The sequence below is a fragment of the Lygodium microphyllum genome, chromosome 19 (assembly GCF_053477565.2).
Source record: "Lygodium microphyllum isolate KBCC chromosome 19, Lygodium_microphyllum_v1.1.10, whole genome shotgun sequence".
Classification (NCBI taxonomy): Eukaryota; Viridiplantae; Streptophyta; class Polypodiopsida; order Schizaeales; family Lygodiaceae; genus Lygodium; species Lygodium microphyllum.
In genome coordinates, this window is record NC_141153.1 from 55,900,179 (window position 1) to 55,924,885 (window position 24,707).

The 24,707-nt window shown below is 43.8% G+C and overlaps 1 protein-coding gene across 4 annotated transcripts in view; it reads left to right on the forward strand.

Annotated features, from left to right (window-relative positions):
• Positions 1-22,300, forward strand: part of LOC148019899 (uncharacterized) — a 39,054-nt gene extending 16,754 nt beyond the window's left edge. For 2 of the 4 annotated variants that reach the window (XM_087700085.1, XM_087700086.1), the window contains exons 4-6: positions 20,831-21,801; positions 21,898-21,999; positions 22,092-22,300. In XM_087700085.1, the coding sequence (XP_087556211.1) occupies positions 21,382-21,801; positions 21,898-21,999; positions 22,092-22,148 (579 nt within the window). In that variant the 5' untranslated portion in view covers positions 20,831-21,381 and the 3' untranslated portion in view covers positions 22,149-22,300. Of the gene's footprint in view, positions 1-14,875; positions 15,918-15,968; positions 16,202-20,830; positions 21,802-21,897; positions 22,000-22,091 lie in introns of those variants that run through there. The other 2 variants (XM_087700088.1, XR_015694885.1) reach the window with 2 other exon arrangements.
• The last annotated feature ends 2,407 nt before the right edge of the window (positions 22,301-24,707 follow it).

Genomic DNA, 24,707 nt, shown 5'->3' on the forward strand with positions numbered 1-24,707 from the left:
ACACATACCAAGGTTAACCTTGAGCTCAGTCCTTAATCCTTTGCACATGAATGCCTTTTGGAAAGGGACAAAGATGCACACAGTCTTGTTTATCAATGCATTAGGAGATGCTACAAGAAAGGAAATTGTAGGCATAGGAGTAGGAGTCAGTGTACTCTGCCATACAATCATAAAGGCTTGGGGTAACCCACCTATGGAGACAACAAGGTTTAATGTCACTTTGGCTAACTGAATGAAGGTCAGACCATTTGGAGTGCTAAAAGCCTAGCCCTTGAAGATAGCAGGATTCCAGTTCTCAGTGAACTTCATAGTCATGAAGGGAGTGGACTACGACATCCTGCTAGGCCGACCCTGTATGAAAAATACACGAGTGATAGAAGATTGGGGTAATGGTCTCATATTCTTAGGCAACAAATTGGAGGCTGTAAGAGTCAAGATGGATACTTGGAAGACCACTCCAATCAACCTAGATGCCATCTCTATTATGTTGAAAGGAGACTCATAAGTCAACAAATCCTATGGGCCACTAATAAAGTATATCCCTTGCCTCGACGAGTGGGATTGGATGCATGTGCTAGCCACCATCGATCTACCATTCTCAGATAAAGAGGAGGATTATAAATAGGCTACCAAGGTAGCTAGTGAGTCCCAAAGAGTCACATAATCTCAGCTATTATCAAAGAGTAGGGTCTCATCATCAATATCACTCTACATGATGGCTAGGAGCTCTAGTAATCGACCAATACAAGTACACCTACCACACAAGTCTCCAATGCTAAACTTGCATGTAAATATAAGAGTAGCCACCATCACTGAGGTTGAGGAAGAGGATGAGGATGAAGTGGCACCTGTATACCTGTGCATATCAATCACTGATCACACGACATATGCCTTTGATGCACTCATTGATGAGGAAGCTGACAACAATATCCTTATGCATAATCATTGGACCCTCAATGGTCACCCCAATTGCACCCTACCAATGCCAACCTCAACCCATTTGGGGACAATCCTACCCACTATTGGGAAAGTGCAAAACAATAGTCTTTATCGAGTCTGAAAACCTACCTATGATCTTCTATGTGATACCTAACACTAAGGCCACTGGCAAGGAATCATTGCTAGGACGTGTATTCAAGAAACAATCACACTGTAATGTTGAGTATGACTCGCAATTGATTCACCTTGCCATTGGCAATGTTTGGATAGTGATGGCTTTTAGAAAGGATAGCGCAACTCGATCAAAACTTGCAATGCCACTAGTAGAGGAACCTAATGCAAGGTCTAAGGAGGGGGATCACAACTTGTCCCACCTTGCCAAGAAGACAAATCAACCGCAACCTAAAGGAGACAAATCCAAGACCACATCTAAGACCACTGAGTAGGAGCTCAAATGGGCGCCCAAACGACAACCACAACTGCCTAGAAGCCAACCCTCATGAACTCATGACCATAGAATATCACATCCTAGGGCTAGGAGGCAAAGCTGGTGCTATCGAAGTAGACGGACAATCAAGCTGCGATGGGTGCCCAAAGACCTATTGCATGCTCAAGGCTACTATGAAGGCAACAACTGGATTTGGTTGCCCAAGACTAGGAGCATTATGTGTGCTCCTCAATGGCCAACAGATACCCCATTGAACCTCCCATAAGGTAGGCATCAATAGTTGAGCTATCCAGCTCAACCACACCCCAACCTTCTACTACAGGTCTCAAACCCTACTATAAGCGGAGATCCATTCTTACGTTGACCATGGACCTAGCCACGAATATGGGGGGTGAATTAGTCACCTGCATCAGATGCTTGGATGCCACATTCACCACACTAGCCACCGGGAACTATAAATGGCTAGACTTAGGCCTCCTCCACAAAACATTAGCAATGGAAGTACAATCCTTGTCATGCACATGTTGAGAGGGCTATGAGTTTGTGTCTATCAAGATTCCCGAGATAGCCGAGGAATTGATTGTGGACAGTGAGATCTCTTGAGAGCAAGCTTGTGTACAACAACTGATCCCATCCTATTGTAAGAGCAAGGTCTCTACAACAAGCCAAGAGTTGACTAAGATAGCCAACTTTGACTCTTCCTTTTTGCAAAAATGGTATGGTTTGCATCTCCAATGGGAACAAGAGGGCTGCCAAATCACGTCCAATGCCGATCAGAGATGCTTTAATCAAAACTCATGCACGATCCTACCTATGTGGCTTCTACCTCATTCAGAGTCTTGCTAGCACGCGCAAGTAACCTTTAGAGGAATATGTCATGGATCACCCCTATTTCGATCAAGTTTTACATCTCAACAACTTTCTCAAACTGCATTTGTATTTTGTCCTCATGGAACACATAGCTGCGGATCACTTTCCACGCCTACAGACCCCAAAGACGATATCCCATCTCACTTGCATCTCCACAACCAAGGAAAATGCATTTCACACTTTTAGGATCTAGCTTATTACGTTTGTCCCTTGGGCACATAGCATAAAGCCTTACATCTAAAGACACCAAATGAGCAAACGAGGGAGGCTTTTCTGTCCATACCTCCTTTGAAACCTAGAAGTCAATAGTACCACCACAAGGTGATCTATTAATGAGATGTACGGTAATAAAGACTGCCTCAGCCCAAAAATATTGTAAGCATGCTTGGCTAAGCACGGACCCTCTTTTGGATAGTCGTATTCATACGCTCAGCCATACCATTCTGGGGAGGGGTGGTTAACTAACACTTAATATCATGCTCATCACAAAACTACTCAAAGGCACGTGAGACATACTCACCCTTATTATCGATCCTTAAGCATTTCAACCTATGCCCAAACTGATTCTCAGTGAGAGCAAGCCAATGACACCACTAAAAGACGTACAAGACATTAGATTTATGCTTTATGGGATAAGCCCAAACCTTACGTGAATAATAGTCAATAAATGTGACAAAGTACTTCACACTCCCTAATGACTGACAGGGAATGGTTCCACATACATCTGAATGCACAAGAGCAAAAGGCTCACCCATGTGTGGAATACCATACTTTTTATGCAAATTCCTAGTCTGCCAGCCATATAAACAATGATCACATGACTTAAAATGTGAGTAGTCAAAAGGCAAAAGATACTACAAAGCACTAAGCATTTTCATTTCCTTAGCCAACATATACCTAAGATGAGCATGCCAAAAAGATACATGTGAGATAAAACCCACTAATAAAACATGGTCAATAGTATAGATACAACCAAGGGGTAGAGGAGGTTGCAAGACTTAGCACCTCTTGCAAGAACAAGCCTGGTGTGAGTTATCTTTCATGCAGAATCACCAAAGCATATATGATAACTTGCATCATCAAGCTTCCTAGCAGACATAAGGCTTTTAGTGAGTGTGGGTACATGACATACACTATGTAGAAAAAAAGTGCTACCAAAGGAAAAATGTAGAGTGGCACCACCAATGCCAACAATGGCAAGAGACCGTTCATCACTAAGCACACAATACAAGATACACTGTGATATGTATGAAACCACTCACGGTAGGGGTCACATGAAAAGACGTACATGAATCCCCAAGAGCCAATACTGTGCATACATAGATTGACTCTTGATCAGCTAAGAGGCATCACATGAAGAGGCTGCTAAGATGTAGTCACCATGGGACTCCTCAAGCTGCATGACATTTATCTCCTCAATCTTTATGCTGGACTTTGCAGGTGTAATGTTGCAATCATTGGATTTCTCTTGCACTTTTTCTTTCCCCTTTTCTTTGTGCTTGTCATCGCACATCTTATGGCACTACGACCATATGCGCCCTGCTTGCCCAAAATAATGACATGTAAGATTAGACTTATGTCCACGAGACTTGTTGCACCCACATGATTTAGACCGGGACTTCCATATTGACCTGCCACCAAACCTAGATTCTCTTAAGATTGGGAGAGTGCCTAATGTCAAGAATCGTGTGATGCTCTAAATGCTCATAACCTAATGGATGCTCTATACACTTCTTCTTGCAATTCACCATGTAAGAAGGTATTCTTAACATCCATTTGTTGCAAGCTCCAACCTTTGGTTGCTGCCAAGGCAATCACACATCTAACAGTTTCCATCCTAGCAACTGGACCGAATGTCTTTTCATAATCTATGCCATATGTTTGAGCATAGCCTTTTGCAACTAGCCTAGTCTTATACCTACTAACTGAACCGTCTGCATTATGCTTGACTTTGTAAACCCACTTATAGCCAATAGCTTTCTTACCCTTAGGTCAGGATACCAAATCCCAAGTCTTATTGGCTTCTAATATAGCCATCTCCTCATCCATTGTTGCATCCCAATGAGCATGACCAATAGCATCCTCAAAACAAGTGGGCTCCACATCCTCAACTAGTTTCACCATATAAGCATAATGGTAAGCTGCATAACACCTTCAAAACCAAATCTTTTAATAGGGTATCTGACACTGCTAGATCTGCATACCACCAGATCACTCAATGGAGCCCTTACATTACTATGAGCTCTCTGTACACCTGGTATCCTGATTGAAGGAATGCCAAGCTCATCATCCAAACTCTCGAAACCACTAGAATCTCCATCAAATCCCAAATGACCGGTAGATACATCATTACCATCCAGCACTTTCTTATTTCCTTTGTCCTTCCCTACAACACTTATAGATCCACCTGAAGATGTGGGACGACTATTTAGTCTCCCAGACCAAGGGCTCACTATAGGTATAGTACCATATGATATTTCTGGTCCACTAAGACTGTGATTTTTGTTTTTCTTTTTGCACATAGCTATCTTGATCATTATCATCATCTAATACATCACCAGTAGGTGCATATCAGCTGTCCATCTCATCATATAACATCCCTGCTCACTCTGAACTCACATGTGATAGGGTTATAACAATGATATCCTTTCTGCTTTAAAGAGTACCCAATAAAAATACATTTTTTATCATTTGGATCAAGCTTCTTCCGTAGCTCATCTGGCACGTGAACATATGCAACACATCCAAATATCTTCAAGTGCGATACATCAGGCTTCTTGCCGGTAAATCACTCTTCAGGAGTCATCCCATGAACTACAGCTGTGGGAGTTCTGTTCATAATGTAGGCAGCAGTATGGACAGCCTCAGACCAAAAATGTTTGGGCATTTTTTTTTTGAGCCATTAATGCCCGTGCAACTTCTACAATATGCCTGTTTTTTTCTTTCTGCAACACCATTTTGCTGTGGGGTATACCTGTAAGTAAACTGCCTCTTTATCCCATGAGTCCTCAAGAAGCCACTGAACTCATTAGAGAGGTACTCTCCCCTCCATCTGAAGCACTTCACTTTTAATCCTGTTTCTGTTTCAATAGCTGCCTTAAAAGATTTGAAGTACTCAAATATATCACTCTTTCCCTTCATGAAGTATACCCATAGCTTCCTTGAACAGTCATCAATAAATGTGACAAAGTATTTGCTACCACCAAGAGATACATTCTGTGTAGGCCCCCAAATATCTGTATATACTACATCAAGTATATTTCTGCTCACTTCTCTATCATGCGAGAAGGGTTGTCTCGCTTACTTACCAAACTGGCATGCTTCAAGACTTTATGCAATTTTGCAACTCTAAAAGAAGGCAACCCTGTAACCAATCCTTCGGATTGCATTAATTTCAACCTTTGCACATTTGCATGTCCAATACGTTTATGCCATATTTCAATATCTGCAACTACTCATTTTTCTTTAGCATATATAGCAGCATCCATTGCAGGAATTCCAACATCTAAAGTGAACATTCGATCAACTCTACTTCCTTTTGCGACCAATCTACACTTATCATTAAAGTCTTCTACAAAACAACCTTTTGCATTGAATCGGACCTGCAACCCCTGCTCTACCATTTGGCCAACATACACTAGATTCTTTGTAGTTGATGGCACATGTAATAGATCTGTCAGACTCTTTGTTTGGCCATCATACAAGGACAAGGAAACCTTTCTAATGTGTGAAATTGGGTGGCATGAATCATCACCCGTCTGCACATAACCTGGGTTTTGTAAGTCATGCATCTCTCCAAACTATTCAATATGACTGGTCATATGATTAGATGCACCTGAATCGACATATCATACATCATGTGTCCCCTTTCCTATAATTACATTCATCATATGCTGCATAACAAACATACACTCATTTTTGTCTTCATTCTGTCATGAAGATGATGCATAGTTTCCTTGCTGCAACTTATCACTGCGAATATCATCCTTCTTAGCATAACAATTGGCTGCAATATGTCATGTTGTGCCACAATAATGGCAAACAATAGCAGAATTTCCAGAGCCTCTGTTTTGCCATCCACCTCTTTCTCTAGAGCTCCCCCTGCCTCTAAAGTTTTCTTTGCCTCCAAAAACCTGCATTTCACCAAACTGTTGATTGAACTTGTTTTATTGGTTATCGCCAGCACGTCCCATACCATAGCCTCTCGAAGAGGATCTACCACGTCTCCATCCTGAACTCAAGTAAAATGCTTAGACCTATTCACCATTTCTTTCAGATGAATCACCCTGCATATTGATCTCTTCAGTAATCATGAGAGAGATCAGCTCATCAAAATCTGAAAATGACTTCGGTACATATATTGAAGTAACAAATGATTTCCTTGCCTTCTCATTGTTAAGGCCACTCAGAGTGGATGAAACCAAATCATCATCATCCAGCATTGCATCAATCACTACTAAAGCATCTACAATGCTCCTCACCTTCAACACATACTCGTTGACAGACAATTTCCCTTTCTTCAACGCATTCAACTCTTGTTTGAGTTGAATCTTTTGTGCCTTTGTATTTACTAAAAACATGCTCTAAAAAATTGTCTAAGTTGCATGTAAAGTTTGTGCATTCCTGATATGTCCTAGCATAGTATTATTAATGATTGCAGATAGCCAGTACATCACCTTTTTGTCTTTCGCATTCCACTATTTCCATGCTTTTAACTCATCTGCAGTCGAAGGAATACCCAGCTCTGGCTCCTTTTCTTCACCTGAAACAAACTCATAAAGGCCCTTTCCAATGAGGAAGTTCGTCACACGAAACTTCCATGAAGGGTAGTTGTTCTTGTCGAGCTTCTCAATAATGGTATTTCCACTGTTCTCTGCCATTATCACAAACAAGGATATAACACATCAAGCTAGTCTTCTGCAATCTTTCACAACACGTGCACAACAATACACCAAGCAATCTTTTTCACTAATTGCTCAATAGTACATGTAATCTGCAATCTGTTTGCAAATAAACCTTATGTTTGCTTCCTGCAAACACCTCAAAAATTACGGATTCGCAATTTGTAACTTGCGTATCCACTTTCGGTCAATACAGTCGAAATCATAGTGTACCTTGAAACTATTGTCCACAACCTTGCGCCTCTAAAACAGGGCCTAAAACGGCCTCAGACTTCCAAAATAACTGCAGGAAAACCCTAAAGGGCTCATCTGCAGAATATATAGTGATCTACTCGCACACCAAATCTCACAGCAATCTGAGATTTTTGCTCGACCTTGCTTCCGGTGCCTCCACAAGCACTATCCAAGAGAAAGAGTGGAACAATGGGAAAGCTTCTTACCCTTTCTTGCTTGCTCGGACCTTGCTTCTTCTCCTTCACTTCAGCCTTCAAAATCAGCCTCTCTCAGTGGCGTGGCTCTGATACCATGTCAAGAATCGTGTGATGGGAGGATGTGCTAGAGCTGCTGTGCCAAACACACATTGTATACACAAGAGAAAGCTCACTCAAGAACACACGAAGAAAGATGGAGGCCAAAATATTTTCTTGCTGATTTTTCTTCTTCCACACATTATACAATATACACAAAATATAGATAAGATACAACATAAAGGAAAATGGTCTTCTAAGTCAAACAATGCATAACCGACTACACTAAACGACTGGCACTATATCTTTGCCAGCTGTAGGTAGGTGTAACAAACTAAATATAATAAGTGACGAGTTAGTGGCCATGTGAGTATCATAATGACCACCAACGTGCTAAGTGTAGACGTGCGGACCCATCTAGCCAGGCGGTCCATCATCAATGTTCGCACGTGTTGAGCTTGCCATCTCAACACCTAAGCTTGGAAAGAAGGTAGCTATAGCAAAAAAAACAACTGTATCCAAGAAGCTAGCAAGTTCCAAAACGCCTAGTGCTTCCAAGAAGTCTGATGCTATAAAAAAGCCTACTATTACTAAGAAGCCTAGTGTTGCTAAAAAGCCAATTGTTGCCAAGAGGCATGTTGTAGCCAAGAAGCCTAACGTTGCCAATAAGTGCATTGCTACTAAAAATTCATTTGCTACCTCCATAAACTATGGTTCTAAAAACGACAAGGGGAAGAGGCCTACTAGAGATGAGGGTGCACATAAAAAATCACCTAGTAAGAACTCTTCATACGTGAGCCACTTTGAGACGTTGCCTTCAAGCAATCAAGCAACCACTAGTTCTTTCCTCTTACTCAAGACTTTGAGTAGTCTCATGTGACCATCTACATCATATATCCACCTATTAAGACTCAATGAGTCTCTTTCTCCCTTGTACTTCTCTCGAGCTTATAACTTCTAGTTCCCTAAGTCATTTGATGAAGATGCGTCCCAATCCTTCTTTTTCTTTCTTCTATGTCATTGAATTTCTCCTTCATGGTTGGCCTCAATTCGGGCTTTGTCTAAAGCATTAGGGAGCATAGTAGCCAAAAATTCCTTCATCATATTTTGCATGGCGCCCAATTGTTATTTTGTGGAATGTCTTCCCCATCTTGAGGTACCTCATCCACACCATTCTTGGGCTCCATTACATACACCTCGTCCTCCTCTAGAGGTAGTATGCTTGGGCTACGCCCCTGTGCCTTTAAGAAGTCCTCTCAGTATTCTTTGTTTCCCTTATTTTTGTTGTGTCCACCCATGCTAATTAAGGGCACAACATTGACCCTTTGCACTCAAACTAACCCCATGCTCGAAGTAGGACTTGCCTATGTATGGGGAAAGCTTTGGTACCAAGTGTCACGCACTTGAAATGAGAATCTTGAAAATTAGCACTTGTCCCACCATCTGTGCTACATCCATGATTCACATTGTGAACTCTTACAAAGAATCTAACCACCAAAATCACAAGTAGACACTTTTTTTGAGCTTTGTTTGAATATAGTTGCTTGCAAGGGAGCATTAAGATAAAAATCAGTGTGTTTGTATTAAGAAGCTGCAAGCCCAAGTGGAAGAAGAACACATGGATGATTGCGAGAAATGCTTTTGACGCACTAAGTAGCTCCCTTTATGATGGCACATCTAAGTGTAATAATAGGTAATAGTTATAGGAGTGTAGTTAAGTTGTTCAACTAAGTAATCTAACTCTATTTCGATGGCATCTTGGATACTCCATTGGAAGCTGTAAAATTCGACAATCGCAATATATCATGCTTCAAAAAACTTTCCAGGTCTTTTGACTTCTTAAAGTGCATAACCGTTACGTAAACGCTATTAGAATTTTTGCCGTCGATAATAGGAACACGGAACAGATTGCTTAATGGGGCCGGAATGACGGGGTCTACCGTTTTGGTAAGGAATGCGCTCGATATTGCTTGGGTCAGATGCGTTCTGAGGACTGCAAGTCAGATGATCGGATGGGAAGGCTTTACCTCATTTGGGAAGAGCCGGATAAGACGTAGTGTGCAATGTGCAATCTACAGTATCAGATACTGTGGGCTCGATCATTTCGTCTACTTGGCTGATAATCGACTACAGGTTACTCAAATTTGTCTACATGACGACGAGGGAACTGGCAAAATGTCGAGGGATCAAGAGCTTCATTGTGTGGAGCGTCCTGTGCTGTAACACTCTATTCATGGCGGCGAAGGTAGTGCGACCATTATCACAATATCGTCGTTGCCGTTGTCTTCCTGACGACCATGGCTGCTGGCCGACCCCGGCTTCTTGGAACGAGCTCAATGCATCGGTCGACGGGCATCTTCTGGCGCCCTACCCTCCGGCATCGCTCTGCCATGATGGGGCCCACAAGGACGAGGCGGCCTGCCAATCAGCGATAGCCAACTGGACAAACCCCTTCTGGCGTTCTGGGCAGCCCGGCGCCATGCAGAACCTAACTGGGAATCCGATGGCGGCCGAGGCTGCCAGCTCAGCGCCGACCCGAGCACCCCTTGCTACCAGGGTGCAGTCCCGGCCTACGCGGTGGACGTGCGGGAGGCCGCGCACGTGCAGGCGGCCGTCCGGTTTGCCGCGCGGCACAACCTGAAGCTCACGGTAAAGAGCACCGGCCACGACTTCATCGGCAAGAGCACGTCCCCGGACTCGCTCAGCGTGTGGATGCATCACATGAAGGACATTGCCTTGCACAACTGGTTCGTGCCGGAGGGATGCGGCGCCGACGTCGCTCCAGCCGCGGCCGTCACGGCGGGCACCGGAGTCCAGTGGGACGAGCTCTACACGGCTGCAGACGCGTGGAACAAAGTGGTGGTCGGGGGGTTCTGCCGGACCATGAGCACCGGTGGCGGCTACCTGCGGCCACAGCGCCCTGTCGCCCCTGCTCGGCCTAGCCGCGGACAACGTGCTGCAGCTAACGGTCATGACGGCCGATGGCGAGCTCCGGACCGCGAACCCCTGCCAAAACCAGGAGTTGTTTTGGGCCCTGCGCGGCGGCGGAGGCAGCACGTTCGGCGTGGTGGTGTCGGCGACGCATAGGGTGCACCCGGGGCTGAGCTCGGCTGTCTCGGTGATGTATCGGGCAGACGTGAAGACTGCGGGCGCGTTCGAGGGCTTGCTGGTGCGCACCTTGGCGGTGCAGCTGGCGATGAAGGAGGCGGGGGCGTGGACGGCGTACGCGTTCATGAACGCGAGCTGGATGCTGATGTTCGTGGCGATGCTGCCGGAGTACGGCGGCGGGGGAGGGGCGGCGCCGTGCGCGGCTGAAGTGGCGAGCGGAATGCTGGGCCCGCTGCGAGAGTATGCGAGGGGCCAGCCGGCGGGGGTGGTGACGGAGATCGAGAGCGTGCGGGTGGTCCGTTCGTACGGGGAGTGGCGGCGCCTGGCGAGGTGCTCTGGCAGTCCGGACTTCTGTAACCCGGGTCTAACTGGTGAGGCCACCGGCGGCGACGCGACCCTCGCGTCGCGCCTCTTCCCGGAGACGGCGGTCCGCCGGCACCCGTCCAACATGGCGCGCATCTTGATGCGCGGCCTTTCGGACCCGCTCATTGGCTCCGCGCTCAGCCTCATGCTGGGCGGCGTCGCAGTGGCGCGGCACGGCCGGGATTCGAATGCAGTGAACCCCGCCTGGAGGGACGCGCTCTTGCACGTCATCTGGCAGCCGCCGTTGGGGGCAACGCAACGATGCGTGAGAAGATGCAGCGCTTGACGGAGATGAACGGGATGCTCCGTCAGTTGACGCCGCCCGGGTCCGGCACATACTTGAACGAGGCGGATTCCAATGAGGCCGACTGGCAGTGTTCCTTCTTCGGCGACCACTACCCTCGCCTCCTGCGTATCAAGCAGACTGTGGATCCCGATGGCCTCTTCGCGTGCAACAAGTGCGTCGGGAGCGAAGACTGGAACGCCGATCTCACTTGCAGAGCTTCGTAGCTACAACTACCCGACAGTATAAAGTCAGTACTTATCTCATGTGTGCTCGTATCATGACTAGTAACTGCCACGGTACAATAGACAATATATATGTCACGACTCACCACCTATATCATGACTGAAATATGTGAACTTGTATCAAGACTAAAGTTTAGCGAGGTAATATATAAAAGACGAATTTCCAGATTTTCTTGTTATTTTGAACGGTATCATCCAAGTAGTTTTACTCGAGAATTGTATGAAAGATATAACGAACAGAAATTCATTACTAATAGTGTTTGCCAAAACCCAAAAACTCTATATTTATACCAACTCTTATCTTAACATGTACCAAAGCCTTGAAACAAACTTGACATAGTCTTGCGCGACACACATTCCAAGATTACTATAATGATTAATATGACCGTCTTTTAAAAACTAAAAAATTAAATTATTTTTCTACTTTCTTTCCCTTTTATGTTACGTTCATCATGAGTTCATTTGAGGCAGGTAGGGTTCGGTGAGCATAGCTAAGAATTCAATGCACATTTACTTCGTCAAGACGTTGGACAACTATTGCCAAACTTGGACCACCTTCATGCCCTACAAGACCTCGTTGTGGTGACCTATGCTACATGGAGTGTATGAGCAAGAAAAGTAACACGAACATGGCTAGAGTAAGGGCTAGGACTGATAGGTGGCCATAATCTATACTCTCTTATTTTAACATGTATCAAGCTTGTAAACAAACCTAATGTAGTCTTACATAGCACATATATCCAAGAGTGCTATAGCAAAGAATACAATTTTGTCTTTAAAAAACTAACAAATTAGATTATTTCACTACTTTCTTTCCTCACTATTTTGCATTCAAAATGGAGTGCATTGAAGCATCGTATATTATCACAAGTTTATTTGAGGTCGATAGGGTGAGAGTGCTCAATCAAGTAGTTAAGGATTCAATGCACTTTTACTTTGTCAAGATGTTGGACTACTCTTGACAAGCTTGGAGCTTGATCACCTTTGTGGCCTATAGGACCTCACTGGTGACCTATGCTACATGGAGCTGATGAGCACGGAAAGTAACACCAACATGACCAAAGTAAATAAGTTGGCTAGAATCTATACTCTCTCTTATTTTAACATGTACCAAGCTTGTAAACAAACCCGACATAGTCTTATGTGCCATGCATTGCACAAGTGATATAGCAAAGAATATGTCTGTCTTTAAAAAACTAAATTATTTCACTACTTTGTTTCCTCTCTATTTTGCATTCAAAATGGAGTGCATTAAAGCACCATGTATTATCATGAGTTCATTTGAGGTCTATAGGGTTGGTAAGCGTGCAATCAAGTAGCTAAGGATTCAATGCATTTTTACTTCATCAAGACTACTCCTACCAAGCTTGGAGCTTGATCACCTTCATGCCCTACAAGACCTTGCTGGTGACCTGTGCTACATGGAGCCTATGAGCAAGGAAAGTAACACCAACATGGCTAGAGTAAGGGCTAGGATTGATAAGGTGGCTAGAAACATTGCACAAAAGGAGATGGCCAGGACTCCCACCAGCACTGGCATAGCCCCAGTGTAGCCCTGCCATGTGAACTTGCAGAACCAATATGTGTCCAACAAGATGTAGTTTGCTACCTCACTTGCCATGTCCCATCATCATCTCTTCTTAACATGCAACTCCTTTTGGCACATTGCCACCACAAACCTCGACTACTTTATAATGCATACTATCATGATGATGTAGCAGCAGTGTTGTTGCACCACATTGTCCAACTTCACCATCAGCAGACTCGATACTAGCACCACCCCCTTGATCTTTGACACGCTGTGGTGCAACCATGAGTTTGCATATGTGATCATTATTGTTTTATGTCTAGATTCTCTATCAAAGGCATTGGGTGCAACAGTGTCCATGTTGCCACTTTCAATATCCACCTTGTCGCTTTCAGTACCGCAAAGCTACATTAGTCTACAAAGAGTTGATCAAGGGTCATGTGCATGAAGGAGATTGATTATAGCAGCCATGGATCCATAGGTCATGAGTTGAAGGAGTTGTAATTGATGAGAGGGGGCGTTAAGATTTAAATTATCGAGCGAGCTGGGGACCATTAATTCTATAAGGTGGGCAAGGAGCTTGAGTTGGGTAGGAGCTTCTTCTTCTCTTCTTCTTCTTTGATTGTGCATTGTCACATCACTAAAGGTAATAGTAATCATAATGTGCATCATCATCATCATCGATCGACACCTACTAGCAGTGTATGTGAGGGAGTGCGAGGACTAGTAGTAGTATTGTTGCTTTGTCATGATGATAACATGCCTAACAACCCCATCTTGAAGGCCCTACTCACTCATGTCAAAGATGAGTTCGACTTCTACTTTCCAGACCCTTGGCCATCCCTTGCAAACCCCTCTTCTTCCAGTATCTTGACATTATCAACCAATCCACCTCATATAATCCTTCTTCTTAGGTTTTGGGATGTTATGATACTTATGTCTTGAGCTTACATTACTCTTTTCTATTTGGGATTTTGTTCTAGTTGGAGTACCTTAACATTTATGTCTTGAGCTTACATTACTTTTTGCAATTCAGGATTTTGTTGTGGTGGGAGTACCTTAACATTGATCATTGCAGTGCTTAGCTTATTAAAGATAGTAAGAGTCTCTTGTTTATGTATATATGCTCAGTTGGTTTATTGATACACTGTCTTTTCATACATTAATGAGTGTGGGTTGATAGATCACCCAGTACTTGCTCCTATCAAATGGGTTTTTCAACTAAATTGGATGCATTTTGGTTATATACTTGAGCTTCACTATTCACATACAGTGAGTTAGTTATAGATTGGTGGATCGTTGTTGCTTTTGGGGACCCCTTATACACATTTGGCTTATATGCATGCTACCCTTTTGCTTGGGAATGCATATATGTACCTAATATCTTTGGATCTTTGACATTGTTTGGTGCCTTGGTGGTTTATGCTCTTTCTTGACACAACTAGTTGCATTTTATATCCCAATTGCTATACTCATATTTTTCTACCATGGGAGCTTGTTATTTTTAGACTTCGTCTATAGCTACGTACTCTTTTACTATAGTTTTATGGATAGCAATGTTGAAATTTAGTTTTGAGTCAGTTTGTTGAGAGCAAACACTTGGTTTGAGAATAGTAATGCATTTTATTTTGTGGATAGCCATATATTGTATTGCATGCTACCTCCTACATTCAATTTTGGGCTATTTTGAGGGTTAATTTGCCATTCATTGTTTGGTTTGCAGACATAATGATGTTGGTTCAAAAGAAGAAAATTAGATCATCAAAATGCAATGCCATAAAGCTCAAAGAGTTTGATGTAGAGACTTGGGCTGATCTTGATGAGTTATGTAAGTTCACTATTATCTTATTTCTATTAGAGTAGGTTTATTTTAATGTCATTGAGAGAGAGGGTAGTGCTTGGGAGTTATGGGAGAAAATATGTAGTCTTTATGATAAGCAAAGTCTTAAAGTTATAATGGATTAAGAAACTTATGGATCTTTGTATGAAGAAAGGCATTGCTATGTGTATTCACGTGAATGTGTTTCATTCCATTTCTAGCCAGCTACTTACTTTGCATGGGATCACCTTTGAGGAAAATGTTAGTGCTATATTCTTGCTTGTCACACTCATTGAGTCTTGGGATACTTTCGACACTACCATAAGTACTAATGCTCTTGTAGATAGTTTTACACTCAAATTCTTATTGAGGACTTAAATAGGAAAATTATTGTTGCAGCCCATGCTCGGCTATAATGATGGAAGGTATGGTAATGATGACTGTGCAGAGGTAGAGTCACACAGTAGGGAAAGTGATGGATCTTGTGGGAAAGGTTGTAGTAAATCCCTTGGCCCCAAGTCATCTCTTACATATTATTATTGCAAGCATCAAAGCCTTATCTTTGCAAGACAATTAAAGGATGCTCGATATCATGTTTTCTTTGGTAAATTTTCATGGAAAATCACTTGTGGAAATCTTATTTTGAATAGAAGTATCAAGACTAGTAGACTTTTATCCCTTGTATCTAGCACATATGATCATGCTTTGGATGTGACTGATCTTTAACATGTATCTCTTTGGCATCATTGTCTTGGACATGTTTACTTCAAAGAAATGAATGTCTTGACTCATTTATAGTATCTCATGTCCCTCAAATTTTCATATTTTGATTTATATGATCATTGTTTATATAGCAACTAGCACTACAAGGAATTGGGCCTATAGCGACGCCGATTAGCGACGGCGGATATCGGCGTCGCTATAGGCGTCGCTATTGGCGTCGCAACTGGCGTCGCTATTGGCGTCGCTATTTGCGACGCAAATAGCGACGCCAATAGCGACGCCGCAGGGAAAAAAAGCGCGACCGAAACCAGAGCGCCGTTTTCATTTTCTTTTCTTCGCCTTTTGAGAGCGAGAGCGAGGAAGAGAGCGAGGGAGAGAGCCAAGGCTTTGTGAGAGAAGAAGAGGAAGAGACTTGCTGCCGCCGCCACCGCCACCGCCGTTGTTCGCGAAGGAGAGGAGGAGCCCTCGTTGCAAAGAGAAGTCGCCCACGCTCGCCATATCTCATTGGTGAGTCTCCCTCTCTCTTTCTTTTACTTGTTGAAGGTTTAAATCGTTCTCTTTTGTTTGTTTAGGAGAGGAGATGAAAGAGAAGGAGAGGGAGAGGGAGAGAGAGGGAGAGGGAGAGGGAGAGGGAGAGGGAGAGGGAGAGGGAGAGGGAGAGGGAGAGAAAGAGAGGGAAAGTGCATTCTCTCTCTCTCTCTCCCTTTTGCTTGTTTAATGTTTAAATTACTTTCTTTTTTGCTTGTTTAGGAGAGGAAACGAGAGAGTAAGAGAGAAAGAGAGGGAGAGGGAGAGGGAGAGGGAAAGAAAGAGAAAGAGAAAGAAAGAGAAAGAGAAATAGAGGGAGAGGGAAAGGGAGGGGGAGGAAATAGGAGAGGGAGAGAAAGAGAAAGAGAGGGAGAAGGAGGGAGAGTGCATTCTCTCTCTCCCTCCCTCTCCCTTTTGCTTGTTTAATGTTTGAATCACTTTATTTTTTGCTTGTTTAGGAGAGGAAATGAGAGAGAAAGAGAGTGAGAGGGAGAGGAAGGGGAAGGAAATGAGAGAGGGATAGAAAGAGAAAGAGAGGGAGAGTGCATTGTATCTCTCCCTCTCCCTTTTGCTTGGAGGATGTTTAAATCACTTTATTTTTTGCTTGTTTAGGAAATGAGAGAGAAAGAGAGATAGAGAGGGAGAGGGAGAAAAAGAGAAAGAGAGGGAGAGGGAGAGGGAGAGGGAGAGGGAGAGGGAGGGGGAGGGGAAGGAAATGAGAGAGGGAGAGAAAGAGGGAGGGGGAGGGAGAGGGAGGGAGGGAGGGAGAGGGAGAGGGAGAAAGAGGAAGGGAGAGGGAGAGGGAGGGGGAGGGAGGAAATGAGAGAGGGAGAGAAAGAGAGGAAGAGAGGGAGAGGGAGAGGGAGAGAAAGAGAGGGAGAGGGAGGGGAAGGAAATTTAAGATAATATACGTATTGATAATGGTATGCAATGTGCTTTGCATACGGCCACGTACTTCATCAAAATGAACCCAAAATTATTGTTATAGAAGAAGAAACCCTTAAATTGAGTATAGGATAATTTCTCTCAGGTCTTATGACTATGAGTAGAATTGATTGAAATAAATTTTATTACTATAGTTATAAAATTTCATAGATGGCGCGCATTAATTTTAAAATGGATTACTTATACTTAAAGCCGAGATATAACAAAAAATTATCCACCGGGACAAACAAATCGTTGAGCATGATACAAGGCCGAGATATAACATCGGAAAATCTCTCGACTACTATATACAATGCAAGGTCTATGGTCAACTTGCAACTTGACGTACATCTCCATAAAGCTATCCATTTAAGCCTCGTTTGCTGTAATGTAGATAAGATGGCAAACGAAGAAGGTCTTATTGTTCAAGACCGCGAGTCGTATCTTAATTAGCGTGTCCCATGTTCTTGCTCTCAATGCAAGTTGGCAATTAGACGAAAACGCCGATTGTCTATAGAACACGTACGACGATTTGGCGAGTTTCAATCTGAGATAATTGATCAGGCGATTGCAGATTTTCAGCAAACGGTAATTTGAAGTTAGCATTTTTCATGCATTGTACTCTCAAGCTAATTGAAAACCATACACAATAAGATTGGGTCTTGTTGGCAAATTTTGTATCCAGGGGGGTGATGTCTCGACCCAAGGGGGAGTGCACCCTTTGCGGCCAATTAGAAGAGTTCGTGGACGTGCGATGGATGGATTGCAGGAGCCAATCGACCACTCGCAAGGCCCATCTATACCGTCAATGCCAGAGGAGACAGACAACCTTCCCGACTTGCCTACAATCTTGGAGCCTGAGATGGAGGCAATGATCGATGCATTGATTCCCATGGATGTTGAGACATCTGACCCGCTTAGAGAGGAAGCATCCATACCATTATATGATGGGTGTCGAGTATCTCGGTTGAAGACATTGCTTGCACTCTTAAGTGTGCAAGCAAAATACGGTTGGAGCGATACGAGTGTGACTGAGTTATTCAGGTACCTTGCACATAGACTTCATTGTTTTTTTTTTAAATAGTATTATTGCAAACATGGTTGGATTTTTCAAGGTGTTTTATGATTTTTTCAGGTTATTGAAATATCATATATTGCCACCTGCAAACACCATGCCTGAGTCTCGTGATGATGCACGACATGTTTTACGGAAGCTTGGCATGGACTACAATAACATCCATGCATGTATCAACGACTGCATATTGTTTCGAGATGAATACGAGACTATGGAGACATGTCCAAAGTGTGGTGCTCACAGGTATCGACAAGACTTGCAAGGGCAAACCATCCCTCAAAAAGTCCTCAGACACTTTCCGCTCATCCCCCGCATAAACCACATGTTTCGCACGTCTGCCATGGCAAGCTTGACAACGTGGCATGTGCAGAATGGGTCCACGGATGGAGTGCAACGAATATCAGCAGATTCGCGCGCATGGAGCCACATTGACTCTACCTTCCCAGGCTTTGCGCGAGAGCCAAGGAATCTTCGGCTCGGTCTCGCCATGGATGGTGTGAACCCATTCGGTCTGCGCTCGACTTCTTACAGTGTGTGGCCTATAGTGCTTGTCAACTACAACATTCCTCCATGGCTTTCTACGAAGAAAGGACATCTCATCCTTAGCTTGCTCGTCCCGGGCCGCTACAAAGTAAAAAATATGGACGTGTATCTTCGTCCATTAGTCGATGAGCTTAAGATTTTGTGGGAGGAGGGGGTCACGGTGCAAGATATGAGCAGGTGCGATGGTCGGCGGTCAGCCAACATTCGAGCCATTCTCATGTGGACGATGCATGACTTTCCGGGATTGGGAGAGTGCTCAGGTGAGCAGACCTTTGTTCTTGCCGGTAATATCTATATTTTATTTCATTCAATCAAGTATTCACTAGATCGTGGATCGCCTTGCAGGTCTCGTTACCTCAGGTTATCATGCATGTCCATTGTGTGGGCCACAGTTAGACTCCCGAAGGTCACGAACCATGAAGAAGATGGTATATCAAGGACACGCCGCTTTCTTGCTGGAGGATCATGAACTCAGGGAAGGTTTTCTTGGACGACCTCCAGCACGTATGAACGCTGCAAGAAGCTGGTACGAGCTGAAAATGGTAAACCCGGAATCACATCCAAATAGAATGCGACGGTTCTCAGTTTTCTACGAGTTGCCATATTGGACCCACTTACAGGTCAACCACTTGTTGGATCCCATGCATATTTTCAAAAATGTGGGCAGCTTGCTATGGGACCACATCACAGGAAAGAGAGACACTATAGGGTCACGAATGGATTTAAAGGAGGTAGGTAAGATGGAGGCGCTTTGGCCGCAGTCGAGTGCTGAAGGGGGAGTGCAGCTTCCTCGCGCTCCCTGGGTTTTGTCTACCAAAGAAGAGCGCATTGTGAAGCAAGTAATCAAGTCTATCCGCACTCCGACGGGTATGATGCGTTCTCTCAGGTCCGCATTTTCTAAAGATGACCAAATGTCTGGGCTAAAATCCCATGATTGGCATAAGATATGTCAGGTTTGTGAACAGAATTTTGAAATTTGAAAAGTGACCATTATTCTTAATGCTTTCTCATTTGTGGCAGTTTGTCCTACCGATCGCGATCGCGGGATGCCTAACTCCAGAAATTCGCGGGGCCATTTACAAGTTGTCAACTTTGGTGCAATGGATCTCACAGAAAGAGATTAAGACGTCCTCTATTGAATCCGCAAGGCGGGGAGCAGTTGAGACGGTCTGTCTCTTTGAGAAATACCTGCCCACTAGCATGCTCACGATACAAGTTCACCTTCTTGTGCATCTTGTGGACGAAGTGGAGATTGCTGGACCTGTCCATACGCGATGGATGTTCTTCTTGGAGCGCTTCATGAAAACCCTGAAAGGCTTTGTGCGACAACGAGCTCGTCCGGAAGGTAGCATGGCGGAAGGTTGGTTGGTGTCAGAGGCGTTAGTGCATATCTCACAATGGCTACCAACGGTGGAACCAGACAATGAAATGCTATGGACGCTGAAGGACGATGACAGGCTGACTCGAGATGTGGTGGTTGGAAATGGGGTAGAAAAAAGAATGGATGCCTCAATGGAAGAGAAGGTGAATCGCTTTTGTATGTTGCACCATGCCTCCATGGAGACGTGGCTCGCCAAGTACCAGATTGCAAGGCAAGATCGAGAGGAAACGCGAGCTGAATTTCGACGCAGTACGCGTCACCGACCGATTCGATATCCCGAAGGCATGGAGGAGATGCCGCGTTTATGTCAACACGATGGTTGCATGGAGCAAATAGAGGGATCGAAATTACAAGGGGTGGAGGCCACCACAAGCTTGGAGCCCGCATCGGCTAACAATGATGGAAATACAAAAGTCGTAGAATTTTTTGAGAACGAGGCAGACTCGTTCTTTTGTGGTGACATGTCTATCGACCTTCCAGTGTATGCAGAGTTGTGTCAGGAGATTAACATGGGACCATAGAATACTTCATTCTTTGAGAATTGTATTACTCAATTCGTTGTTTAGATCTTCCATAAAGGTAGATAAGATATGCATTTTAAGAGGGATTTTTCAAAAATGATTTATATTAATGTGCTTTGTATAGTTTAAATTGATTATTCTAACATTATTTTTTATCTGTGCAGGTATCGACATTTTCAGGATGAGTCGAGGGATGAGCGATGAGGAGTTTCAGGACATGATAGCACGCATGTCTCCAGATCAGCTCGTGAGATTCAGAGAGATGGCAGATCAGGAGCTGTCTCATTCTTCGTCAGGGCGCTCTGCTAGATCAGCTTCAACGTGATCAGATGCTTCAGCTTCGAGGAGACGATCTCGATGCTCGCGACTTGGGCCAGAGGGAGGGACTGTGACTGCAGGAGGATCAGGGGGGTGCTGCTGTGGAGACACGGACGCGGTGTCTCCGTCTCGTCGTTCAGCTGGAGCTCGGTTACCTCCAGGATTCGTCACACCTGTGGGGACGTCCACTCCAGTTACTCCGGCTTTTGCGCAGCCGTCGGCAGATGGCACCCCTTTGAGTGGCACTCCAGGAGAGGGTACCCCCGTCGGTACACCGGATGTACAGGGGTCTCCTGGATATGCCCAGGAGCGTGGACGGAGATGGGAGAGGGCCCATACAAGGCATACTCCTAGGGATTATGGATACCTAGTGGATGGCAGATCAGGAGCCATCATCATGAATGATGAGGGGAGGAGGGTGATGGCTCGCATGAGGGAGTTGTGCCAACAAGTTTTTCGGCACAACGTCCTGGATCATTGGAGGAACATATCGGAGGGGAGCAAGGAGTACATAGTAGCATCCTTGCACGAGGAGTTCCCGGTGCCAGCCACAGTGGATAGATTCTCTACGGGCTGGATGATGGATTGCATACGTGCATACATGTCACATAGACGATCCGACGCACGCAAGGCAATCAAGAGTGGGGCTCCAAAGCCCGAGTGGTTAGATGCAGACAACTGGCGCCGACTGAGGGAGGAGGCTACAAATTCGCCAGGACGTTGGAGTCAGCAGCGGGAGGCGGCGAGGGCACGAATCGAGGCCAGATCGGTACATCATCTTGGGAGTGGCGGCCACAGGACATATTTGGAGGACTTTGTAAGTTTCTCTTTTGTTTTGCTTATTTGTTTTTTTGAGATATTCTTTGTACTGACAATCATGTTTCTAACAGTTAGCATTTTGTTTTCTTTGCAGCACTCCATTACAAATCGCGATCCGCAAGGCCTTGAGACTCGATATGCAGAGAGGCACGGTCTCAGATCATTGATCGACCGATTGTATAGACGCGGCGGCCCAGTAAGTCACTCATCTTTCTTGTTCGTAGTTACCATGAGATATTTGAATGCATTATTGTATGGTGGATTGATATGTTGTTTCTTTTTCTGCAGAATCCGTTTGATGCTCCTTTGCAGCGGGAAGAGCTTTCGGGGGACGACGATTTGTAGCTCGCCCTTGGATCCTTAGAGCTCACATACCTTTAGTTTTTAGTCGCCCGATCTATGTAGACATTTTCTATGTATTAGTGATATTGTTTTATGATTGTACCAATCGCATTTTATGCGATATCATGTATTTATTTCATCTATCAGTTTTATGATTTCAGTATACATTCTTTTTGTTTGCAAACGCTTTGTATGCAGCAATGCAGAAACTATTTTATATGGCTCTCATATAGCACATAGTGCTATATGTGGCAGGGCAGCTTGCTGCCCTGCCACAAAATTTTTTTTTTCTCTGTTACCGTCGCTATTTGCATCGCAAATTTACTGCACGCGTCGCTATTGTTGTCGCTATAAGCGTCGCAAATTGTCTGTAACCGTCGCTATATACGTCGCTATGTGCGTCGCATTTGTGACGTATATAGCGACGCATATAGCGACGATTCTATGGCGTCGTCAATAACGACGCTTTTTGCGACGACGGGGGCAAATTTTGTTGTTTGTATTTTCGTCGCTTTAAACGTCGCTATAAGGTCTATATCTTGTAGTGTAGACTCCTAATATACATAAAAGACCTAGTATCTTGTACATGGGTGAGCCTTTGGCTCTAGTTCACTCGGATATTTGTGCTCCCATGCCCTATCAATCCTTGGGTGGTGCATAGTATTTTATTACATTCATTGATGATTATTTGCATAAAGTTTGGGCCTATCCCATAAAATAGAAGCTGAAAGTTTTTCCTACACTTTAGTACTTTCTTGCTATGGTTGAGAACCAATTTGGGTATAGAATAAAATGCCTAAGATTTGATAATGGAGATGAATATGTCTCTAAGGAATTTGAGCTATTTTGTGATGGGAGGGGTATTAAGCGCCAATTGAATAACCTTTATACCCCACCCTAGAATGATATTATAGAGCATATGAATAGGATTATTCAAGAAAGAGTCTATAGTATGCTTCATTAGGCAGGCTTACCACATACTTCTTGGATTGAGGTTATGCTAATGAGCTCATTACTTATGAGGAGACTATGCACAGAGGTATACGTGGGATCTAGTTTCACTATCTACTAGTGGAAAACATACATTGCTATGCAAGTAGGTGTATAAGTTAAAGAGCACCGCTAGTCACCCTAAGCCAACATACAAGGCATATTTGGTTTGCTAAGAACTTTAAATAGGAAAAGAGAGTTGACTTTAATGAGACATTCTCTCTTGCAGTTAAGATGACTTCCCTTTGCTTGGTTTCGGCCTTAATTGTGTAGATGGATCTAGAATTGTATCAAATGGATGTTAAGACAACTTTCTTACATGGGGACATGCATGATGATATCTATATGTAGCGACCTAAGGTCTTTGTAGAAAAGGATAGGAAGCACCTAGTGTGCAAGTTGAGGAAGAGTTTTTATAGACTTACGAAGGCACCTAGAGAGTGGTATCATAAATTTTATACCTTTATACATTCACAAGGTTATTCTAGTAGTGATATGGATCCATGTCTTTACACAAAGAAGACTCGTGATGGTAGCTTCATCATTTTGATACTATATGTTGATGACATGTTGATTAATGGGAGTGTTCATATTGAGCTGAATGCTATTAAGACTTAGCTCAAGAAGAGCTTTGATATGAAGGACGTGGGTATGCCTCTCACATACTTGGTATGTGTATCACACAAAAAATTGCCCTAAGGGATTCCTCTACTTGTCAGACATGGAGTACATTTACAAAGTACTTGAGCGGTTCCATATGCAAGATGATAAGCCAATTGGCACAACTATAGACTTGTGCCTTTACTATGGCAGCCAGGATAGTAGAGTCATGGACTACATAGACTTTGAATATGTAGGACATGCAGATAGTAGGAAGTCCACTATTGGCTATGCTTTCATATTTTCTAGAGGTGTTGTTTTTTGGATATCTAGGGTGCAGAAATACACTACCTTATCTACCACCAAGGCTAAGTAGATTACAACCACATTGAGGCTTGTAGGGAGGCCCTTGGTATCACAAATATGTCTTCTATATGGCATTTGGACTTTATAAAGCCATCCAACTAGTCTGTAATCCAGTCTTTCATGTAAAGACCAAGCATGCTGAGATCCATTACCACTTTATCAGAGAGGTGGTTGAGGACAAGCAGATAGAGCTTGTCAAGATCTCTACAAGTGAGAATCTTACAGATCTACTCATTAAAGTCTCCCAGTGGAATGATATGCCTTCCTTAGAAAGATAATGGGTGTAGAATGAGATGACGTCTATTCCTCATCCTATTATACTTACATGTACACATTATACATTGTCTTTTTTTCTTATTTTCTCCTCACTCAAGAACATTCACCTTTAAGTGGAAGACTGTTGGGAATTAAAGGCTATCTATGCCTAGCAGACTACATTTATCTTGTACTTACTACCCACACACTTGTACAAGATAGGTAGCATCCGACTACATTTGTCTTGTACTTACTGCCCACACACTTGTACAACATCGTTAGCAAACCGCCCATCACTATCACTTTATTTTTTATTCTTACTATGCCAATAGAATAAGAGAAGGCAAGTCA